Raw genomic sequence first — 9,933 nt, 5'->3', positions numbered from 1 at the left:
TGAAGTAACCACAAGTACAATTCCGCGATGACAACAACAACAATCGATGACGATAAAGAAGAACATAATGCAAGGCAGCGAGTCAACGATCAAGTAGTGACGATAAAGATTAAGATCACATATGAGAGAGATCTATGTGAAAAATAATGAAATGAAATTTTAATTTTGTAATAATGAAAAAGAGGAGGCAACGTCTTTAATGTGCAATGACGACAATGGTGAGAGGAGAGGAGATTAAGATTTGGGTGAGGTGAGGCTAATAAATTATGCTTTTATAAAAAGATCCTTATATTTATAAAAATTATAAATAAGTATTTTAAAATTTTCAATAATATAACAAATACTACGCCTATTTTTGGGTCTTAAATCTATGCAAATATTCCTCGCCCCTCGATCTTCTCCTTTCTATAAATGCTAATCGCAGTCTTCCTCTCCTCACACGCATCGATCAAACACCAACGCCAATCTCATTAAATCAAATCATTTCTATCTTGTAGTTGATCGATCCATCGCTACTATTGTGAAGTGCAAACCATGCCGGAGGCCGGGAAGATCACGCCGCCGGAGGCGCACCTGAAGGCGCTCGAATTCATCGAGCACGTCACAGCGAATGCCGACGTCGTCCAACGGCGTGTGCTGAGAGAAATACTTGGGCAGAACGCCGCCGCCGAGTACATCCGCCGGCATGGCCTCTCCGGCCGCGCCGCGGCCGACCCCAACGCGTTCAAGCGTCTCATCCCTGTCGTCACCTACGAAGACCTGCAGCCGGACATCCTTCGCGTCGTCCACGGCGACACCTCCCCCATCTTCTCCGGCCGCCCCATCTCAGAGCTCCTCACGAGGTATCCTGACAGTTCTTTCTTTTTTTGCTTAATCCTGCAAGATCAGTGGTCTCAGGCGATCATTGGTGGAATATCAGCTCGGGGACCTCGGGCGGGGAGCGGAAGCTGATGCCGACGATCGAGGAGGAGCTCGACCGGCGAAGTCTGTTGTACAGTTTGCTGATGCCAGTGATGGGGCAGTTCGTGCCGGGGCTCGACGGCGGGAAGGGGATGTACCTGCTGTTCGTGAAGGCAGAGACACGGACGCCCGGCGGTCTCGTGGCCCGCTCGGTGCTCACCAGCTACTACAACAGTCGCCACTTCCTCGACCGGCCACGGGACAATCCCTTCAACTCCTACACCAGCCCCAATGAGGCGGTGCTCTGCTCGGACCCCTACCAGAGCATGTACGCCCAGCTGCTCTGCGGCCTTGTCCAACGCCACGAGGTGGTCCGCGTCGGCGCCGTCTTCGCCTCCGGATTCATCCGCGCCCTCCGCTTCCTCGAGAAGCACTGGAGGAGCCTGTGCCGCGACATCCGCGACGGCGAACTCGACCCGGCGCACGTCACCGACGGCGGCGTGCGCGAGGCAGTCTCGCGCGTGCTGTGCCGTCCTGACCCGGACCTTGCGCGGCGGATCGAGGCCGAGTGCCAGCGGAGTTCGTGGCGGGGCATCATTCAGCGTCTCTGGCCCGGAACCAAGTACGTCGACGTCATCGTGACGGGCGCCATGGCGCAGTACATACCCACCTTCGAATTCTACAGCGGCGGCCTCCCGCTGGTCTCTGCCATGTACGCCTCCTCCGAGTGCTACTTCGGCATCAATCTCAACCCCCTTTGCGACCCCAGCGATGTCGCCTACACGCTCATCCCCACCATGGCCTACTTCGAGTTCCTCGACCTCCAATGCAGCGGCAACGACAAAGCCGAGGTCGATGACCTCGTAGACCTCGTCGACGTCAAACTCGGCCACGAGTACGAGCTCGTCGTCACCACCTATCCGGGCAAGTTAACGCGTATATACAAGAAATTAGGCATCGAAAACAGAGGTCAAGTAAGTTGCATGCATTTCAGGGCTGTATAGGTACCGAATCGGCGACGTGCTGCGGGTGTCGGGATTCAAGAACAAGGCGCCGCAGTTCAAATTCGTGCGGCGGAAGAACGTGGTGCTGAGCCTCGAGGCGGAGAAGACGGACGAGGTGGAGCTGCAGGCGGCGGTGAGCGCGGCGACACGGAACCTGGAGCAGTACGGCGCGGCGCTGGCAGACTACACGAGCTACGCTGAGACAGGCGGGAGCGCGGCGCCGGGGCACTACGTCCTGTACTGGGAGCTGCGGGGCGGGGAGCGGTCGCCGGTGCCGGCGGCCGCGATGGAGGACTGCTGCCTGGCGGTGGAGGAGGCGCTCAACAGCGTGTACCGGCAGGGCCGGGCGTGCGACCAGTCGATCGGGCCGCTGGAGATCCGCGAGGTGGAGAAGGGGACGTTCGACAAGCTGATGGACTACGCGCTGAGCCAAGGCGCGTCCTTCAACCAGTACAAGGCGCCGCGGTGCGTGCAGGCGGGGCCACTGGTGGAGCTGCTCGACGCGCGGATCAAGGCCTCCTACTTCAGCCCCAAGTGCCCCAACTGGAGGCCCGGCCACAAGCAATGGACCAACAACCACGACGACGACCATAACCACAACCGCGTCTAACTCCTCTCAATCTTCATCCTCACAACTCTCTTTGTTCTAATGCTAAATTGTACAGTTAAGCATAGATTTTTCTCTCTTGTTCAAGTCTTAGTCTTGTACATTATTATTATTATTATTATTATTATTATTATTATTATTATTATTATTATTATTATTATTATTATTATTATGTCTTTGCAATACTATTCCCTGTCCATGCAATTCACAGCCAATTTGGAAAGTTGATGTTAAGGCCACCTGGACAAAGCAGATCCAGCTAGAAAGATCTTTATGGTAAGTGCCATAAGAATCTACAGTAGGTCCATCTGGGAAAGACACCAATTTACTTTGTGGAAAGCTTTTACAGAATCTAATTTGATAGTCACATTGGCTTCATCTTTGTTGCTTGCTTCAGTGTAGTACTTCTGTAACACATATCAAGCTGTCTGAAATCTGAATTGAGCCTTATTGCTGATACTTTGGATGTCAAGTTTCAGATTATCTCTGGAGCCAATGGTCTGAAATCATTTGCATTCTTTCTTTGAATTTAAGCTCTGAAAACCACCATTCTTCAAGCTTTGAAAACCACCAAGCTTCAGAAGCCTGTCAGTGTTGGTCGATTCTGGCAAGCTCTTATTCGATCTTGAAGACCAGGTCACCTGAGCCATTTAATCTCAAACCTGAACACCCTTGTGCTGGTTACTCTTCTGTTCAGTAGCTTTAGCAATACTGCCTGATGATCAAAGAGTGTGCTGGAAATTTATCTGCAAAGTCTGCAGTAATGAAAATCTGTCTAGTTTGGCCTTTGCTGAGGGGTTTTGTCAATCATTCCAGCTTCACAAATGATTGTTTTGTTCTTCCGGTTGTGCCAAGAGAGTTCTGTAATGTAACTGATGATCTCCATGTCCACAAAGAACTCTTTGAGAATTATTACTAGAAGTGATAGAACAGCATTCCTTGAAAGTATCCTCATTCCTATTGAGATAAAATTTTTGACACTATTACAAGAACATTTTTCAGAATATCAATACAGCACATTTTTATAATATCAATCTTTATGTATTGTCTACAGTTGTTTGATATGTAACATAAAAACAACAAATGTTGAATTCACATCAACATGGTGTTTACATTTTGATTGTGAAGATTTTATCGACCTTCCAAAATTGTGATTGATAAATGATTAGAAGGATCAGAGCTATTCAAATTAGTTTCAGATGGATCTGTTGGCATCACAAAACCTGGTCTTCTAGGTTCTAACAATTGAGTAGTATCATTACCCAAAAATGATAGTATTGATGGCATTGTGGGTCTATCTTTTGGCTGTTCTTGAACACAGAGGAGCCCGATATTTATAGACTTCAAAACTTCAGCCACACAAAATGACCCTATTGATTCATCCACAGCTTCCAAAACTCTATTTTCCTTCCACAAAGTCCAAATCTGCATGTAGTTGATTGATACATAAATACTAATATGTAGATATGATGTATAGGATGCCAAATATATATATTTTATATACTTACATGCTCCAGAAGGTTTAGGTACTCTTTAGAAATGTAGCATCCAACATTCTTTTTGCCGGTAATGATTTCAAGTATCAATACACCAAAACTAAAAACATCTGATTTCACCGAGTAAGCTCCATTTTTGACATATTCTGGAGACATATATCCACTGTAAAAGTAAAGATAAAGAAGAATTAATTGTACATTTGAATCAAATACATTGTGCATGAATATAAAAGTTAAGATTTACATACTATGTTCCAACGACTCTCCTTGTTTTTCTAATTGTTTCATTGCCATCAAATATTTTTGCCATGCCAAAATCTGATATTTTTGGATTCATATCTTGATCAAGAAGAATATTGCTTGCTTTCAAATCTCTATGAATGATTCTTAGCCTAGAATCATGATGAAGATAGAGAAGGCCTCGAGCAATGCCAAGAATTATGTTGTAACGTGATTTCCAATCCAACGAACTAGCTTTGACTTTATCTGAGTACAAATCCAACAATCCAAGATGTGAAATTCAAAACATGTTCTCAGTATAGATTCAAAATTTATACAACATGGCAAATAAGAATAGAGTTCACATCACTAGTATAAATATCAATTTACCAAACAAGAATTTGTCTAGGCTTCCATTGGGCATGTATTCATAGAGCAGCATCCGTTCATTTGCTTCAATGCAATAACCAAGGAGTCTAACGAGATTTCGATGCTGAAGCTCCGCGATCGACACTACCTCGTTCTTGAACTCATCTGCACCTTGTTCTGATGTTTTGGACAATCTTTTCACAGCTATTTCCTCTTCTTTCAACCTACCCTGCAATCCTCACACTAAGCTTTAGCATACTTAAACACAACAATGATTAACATTGCAATTCATACGCTTAGAGTAGATACCTTATATACAGGACCAAATCCGCCCTCTCCAAGCTTGTTAGATGAAGAAAAGTTATCAGTAGCCTGTACAATTGCAGCAAAGTCGAAGGAGGGCAGGTTTATCGTCTCTTCTTCAGTTTCTTCCCGGATAGAATACTCTATTTTGACATATTCAAATAACAATTGCAATATGTGAATAGTAAATACTGAAAATGATGAATTGTTAAAGAAGAGGAAGACGAGATGATACCTGTTTTCTTCCTTTTCCAAATGCAAAAAGCAACAAGTGTTAGAAAAGTGAAAGTTGCCACCGAGGAAATGACTATGATCATGCCTCTGCGACTCCAGCGAGAACCACTTGATTCCATGGCTGTAAGAGGAGACGGCAAATTTAAGTCTGATTGATAATATTTCATCACTGAGATTGATAATATTTGATCACCTTCTTTTAGGTCTGCAGCTGCAACCCTGACGAATAGATCTTGTCCGGATCCAGAGTTGAACAATTTGATGTCTGTGAGCGGAGTGAACCACAAGATGCACCCTCGCCCACTGCCGCTGATGTTGGCTCTCGCATAAGCCGTGCAAGAACAGCTGTTGAGGCACGAAGTTTGGCAGTCATCGAGGCTCGCCATGCTCCAGTCCACCGTCGACGAGGATGTGTCCGGCAACTTCACGTTGCTCTGCCGGATGAACCCGTCTGTGTTGTTATGGCAGTCCAACTCTGTGTTCCTCTCGCAGCCGCCGGAGGTGTTCGCGAGGAGCTCCCAATCGTTTCGATTCCGGGGATGAAAGCCCGGAAGACACTTGCACGGAGGCCAGTCGGGAAAGCAAAGGCCGTAGGGGCCGCAGAGGGAGATGGTGCGGTCGCAATTGTCCCTCGGAAACGCCGTCCGCGTGATCCATGACTGACTTTCCTCGGTCCGTAGAAGGCCCTCTATGTTGCCGGACGTCGGATTGATGACCAATTGACTGATCAACGAGGGATCGCGGACGGTGTAGCTGTACACCACCTGCTCGCCGTCGATCACGAAGCTGTAGTCCAACGTATCGCTGGACATCATCTCCGGGACGCCGCTGAAGTAGAGGCCGTTCCATGGCCCGAAGCGCATATACTGCCGCGTGCCCACCGACGCGATTATCTGGGGATCGCCGCGCAAGTCGATGCCGAAGGTGTAGTTCCCCTCTGCCGGGTCGCTGGTGCTCGCCCACGAATTGAGGATGCGGTTGCGTGAGCTCCTCAGGTTCCACCCCAACTTCATGCTCGGGAGGAGCGTGTTCGTCGGGAAGTCGAAGCTCTGCCATGCGTAGCGGCTGGTGTCGAAGTCGTCGGCTTCTCGAACGACCAAGTTCCCACTGTCTAGGAGTTGCGCCACGGGGTTAGCGAGTGCCGGTGAGCTGGAAGACCACAAGACGGCGGAGCCGTTGCTGGAGACGACAAGCGTTCCGTTTGCGGTGAGCGAAAGGAGGCCGGAGCCATCGGTGATCGGGCGGTTGCGGTTGGCGACCCATACAACGGTTTTCTGGGAGACGTTGCCGAACCACATGCCGACGTAGCGGTTGCTGGAGCCGGGGGGGCTAAAGAAACCCAGCACGAAGGTGCCGCCGTCGGAGATCAAGGTTGCTCCGGCGGCGTAGAGGAGAGACTGACCAGGGGTTAACGTATCGACGGCAAAGGAGAGCGAAAACGTGAGATTGAAGAGAATGCAGAGTAAGAACGGGATTCTTCTCGCCATCAATTCTGCTTCACTGTACATGTTTACAAATGAAACTGATCAATATAAGGCGGATGATGGTCTTTAGACTAAACAATGGTCAATGGACGAAAAATTCCGCAGGATCACTGGAAATTGCTAAAACGAATTTTGACTTATTACTGTAGCTTTAATAAAAATTAAATCTGATTTAAGTTGATGTGATAGAATTAAGAACGTACAAAACAGATGTCAGAAATTCTATCACATCATTATTTAATCGATGTGATAGATCAAATTGAAAGTCAACCTGCTCTTCACTTTTGACTTGGAGCTTCTGCTTGACAAAATCAAACAGGATCTCATATGCAATTTCAGTTAAAAATTACTACATAGTAGAGACTCATGGCATATTTAAAGACTTAAATCTTACAGGATTACATTAGAAGGGGGGAAAAGTTAACATTTATTTGAAAGGAAACAAATTTTATTCAGCTCTGTTTAAAATAGATAAAAATAATAATTTAAATTTAATTATCTAATGAATTTTAAATTGGTTGATTTCGTAATTTTGATGAAAAAGTATAGTCTTTTTATTTTATTTTTGTAATTTGCTTGGTCCAATTGACTTTGCCTAGATGCAGCATACAAATTTGACTTAAGGTTTAGTCAATTCAATCTTCTTCTTTTTTGCCCGTTTAGTCAACTTAGATTATGTCAATTTGAATTTTAAGGCCAAATCTAATTGATTTCACACTTAAATTCTGCTTTCCATGCTGTACAAGAAGATGATGTCACATGCAATTTTCAAGCTTAATTGTCTTATACTGAACGAAGACCACGATGCGGCGGAGCTGTCGTCGGAGACGATAAGCATTAGGAGGCCCTAGGAAGCAGTGATCTGGCGATGGGATTTAGTGGAACATATGTCCTTTGGATGAGATTAATTAACATGGTGAGCTGATTGATATGAAGAAGAACAATTATTAAAAAAAAGTAAAGAATAAAAGTCCAAACACTCAATTGCGTGATACTCTACTGCATTTGTTTGGTTGGAAGAATTATATGACTTAATTATCATATAGATTTGATCACGGTTTTGAATTGACTTCTCAATGTATAAATTTGATCATGGTTTGAAATTGATAGTTTAACAATTTGAAATCATCAATTTAATGGTTCAAAAAATCTTGACCCTTAATTTTAACATTCTAAGATAGTTACAACGATTCCAAATCATTGATTCACAATTCATGAAATTCATGATCCATGACAATTTAAAATTATTATTTATATTTTATTTTTTAAAATTTATAAATATGAAAAAATAAAAAAATAAAAAAGTCTTCAACTTATTTAAGTTACTTATGTATCCACTTAGGACAGAGAATTAAAGCCCACATAAATTTAGTTCCTAGGGTGTTAAAATCTTCTACTTTGCATCTATGCGGTCTGGAAACGGCATTTACACTGACGTTCCCGTTTCCGAAACGGGGAGAAACGTTCCATCCGTGGAAACTTACAAGAAACGGGATCCAGTCTGAGAATCACTCCGGCGTGGAAAGCCCGAAGCGAAGAGGGCGTACGAAGAGATATTTGAGGTTCATTCCCAATTTCCGAAACTCAAAGCTCTAGAACCGATCAAACTTACCCGAATCTGGCCTTCCTTGCTCGGTTTGTCGCGCCGATCGCCGCCGTCCTAACAGCCGATCGCGTCACCTCTGGCAATCAAGCAACCACGCGATCGAAGATCTGGGACCTCCGGTAGTTTCCCCGTCGCCGGCTCCAGCTGCCAGCCCCTCCGCGTCGCACGATCGGAGCGAAGAAGAGGAAACAGGGGTGGCTGCGTGAAACAGGGGAAAGAATCGCGATTTTCAGGGAGAAGAAAAGCGTAACTTTAGGGTTTCTTATCGGATCTTTCCTTAACGGGTTCAGATCTTATACCCCTTTAACCTTTAACCCATTAACCCTTTTTACCCATTAACCTTTAACTCATTTAATCAATTACTCTTTAATTGCATGAAACTAAAGCTAATTGGGTCTTTTAATTGGGTTCTCAATTGGGCTTCCTAATAGGCTTATTAGGATTAATATAATTAGCTATGTAAGTAGGTTGGGATTTAACATTTAATTAGGATAAATTTCTTTACAAATTACCCCTCGAATTCGGAGGCATGGAGAGGGGCGACGGTTTGGAAGAGGGATCAGCCGAGGAGGAGGAATAAAAGGGTCGGCGTTTCGAAGTGTGTGGTACAGATAGATAAGATTTATAGGAAATATTCATAGTATTTGATGAGGTCATCGACGTTTCCAAAATCTGGAAATTTTAACTATTGCCGTTTTCCGTTTCCGTTTTCGCGTTTCCCGTTTCCCGTCTCCAAGTTTCCAGACAGCATATATAGCTTTGCATTCCTTTTATTTTTTTTAATAATTTTCACGTCATTTTGTTTTGCATTTACATTGTTATATTTTAGTACCATATATACATTTTTATATATTCGAGATAGTCTTCACTATATATATAATTTTATTATTAAATAAATTATATTTTAAATAAATTATTATTAAATATATTATACAAATTAAATAGTCTCTATAAATTCAATTAATTATGTATTGAATGGATAAAAAAAGGTTGAGTGATTAAGAAAGTTAAATAAGATTAATAAATTTAACAATATAAAACTAGAATAGCTCCACTTAGAAAATTCAGATAAATAAGTTGAAAAAAGATTTGATAGAAAGGTGGAATAGTCTCATGTTAGAAAATTCAAGATAAGTTGAAAAATTAATTTGAAAGGTAGAATAATCATACTGAAGATTTTAAAATAAAAGATTTGATTTATATTGAATCATATCGTTAATATCATTAAAATATTATAAATATTATTAAATAAGAGATTTTCATTGAAAAAACTTAAACCAATTAAAAAATTATTTAAAAAAAATATATAGGCAGGCTTAGTGGTAACCACCGATTTGAATCAATGGTTGAATTTGAACAACTAGTTCAACCCGTTAATTCATTGGTTAAAGTTGGGTTTGACTTGTAATCGGCTCGTCTCTAGATGGGTCGATTACCGATCCAATCCGTTGAATTGAGTTAATAGATAATCGGCTTCTTTACCCAATTACAATTTCAAGTGAGTCTAATTCGAATCTAATCTATGGACAGGCCTATTCTCGAATGATTGATGAGGTAAAACATCCTCATAAGGTTAGATAGGTAGTATATCCTCTTTTATTAATTAAAGAAAAAATAAAGTATGATTTTAAAATTTTTTAAACAATATATGTACAATGAATTTTCAAAGTTACCTATAGTAAATAAAAATTAAAAAGCATCCTCTTTTTAT

General features: G+C 43.0%; 2 protein-coding genes across 2 annotated transcripts; one reads left to right on the top strand and one right to left on the bottom strand.

Annotated features, from left to right (window-relative positions):
* The first annotated feature begins 455 nt into the window (after positions 1–455).
* On the top strand, positions 456–2,641 carry LOC141823547 (putative indole-3-acetic acid-amido synthetase GH3.1). Its single transcript, XM_074710851.1, has 3 exons — positions 456–842; positions 920–1,824; positions 1,895–2,641. The coding sequence occupies exons 1-3, from the start codon at positions 535–537 to the stop codon at positions 2,512–2,514; spliced, it is 1,833 nt and encodes a 610-aa protein (XP_074566952.1). The 5' UTR covers positions 456–534; the 3' UTR covers positions 2,515–2,641.
* An 876-nt stretch (positions 2,642–3,517) lies between these two features.
* On the bottom strand, positions 3,518–6,640 carry LOC141823901 (G-type lectin S-receptor-like serine/threonine-protein kinase At4g27290). Its single transcript, XM_074711104.1, has 7 exons — positions 5,326–6,640; positions 5,134–5,253; positions 4,905–5,041; positions 4,617–4,824; positions 4,256–4,493; positions 4,020–4,170; positions 3,518–3,936 (listed from the first exon to the last, which is right to left on the bottom strand). The coding sequence occupies exons 1-7, from the start codon at positions 6,638–6,640 to the stop codon at positions 3,643–3,645; spliced, it is 2,463 nt and encodes an 820-aa protein (XP_074567205.1). The 3' UTR covers positions 3,518–3,642.
* Positions 6,641–9,933: the final 3,293 nt, after the last annotated feature.

The sequence above is a fragment of the Curcuma longa genome, chromosome 3 (assembly GCF_044706935.1).
Source record: "Curcuma longa cultivar G26 ecotype Majalengka, Jawa Barat chromosome 3, ITB_CL_G26_1.1, whole genome shotgun sequence".
Taxonomy (NCBI): Eukaryota; Viridiplantae; Streptophyta; class Magnoliopsida; order Zingiberales; family Zingiberaceae; genus Curcuma; species Curcuma longa.
Note: the sequence above shows the minus strand (reverse complement) of the source record. Positions and strands in the feature narration are given on the sequence as shown.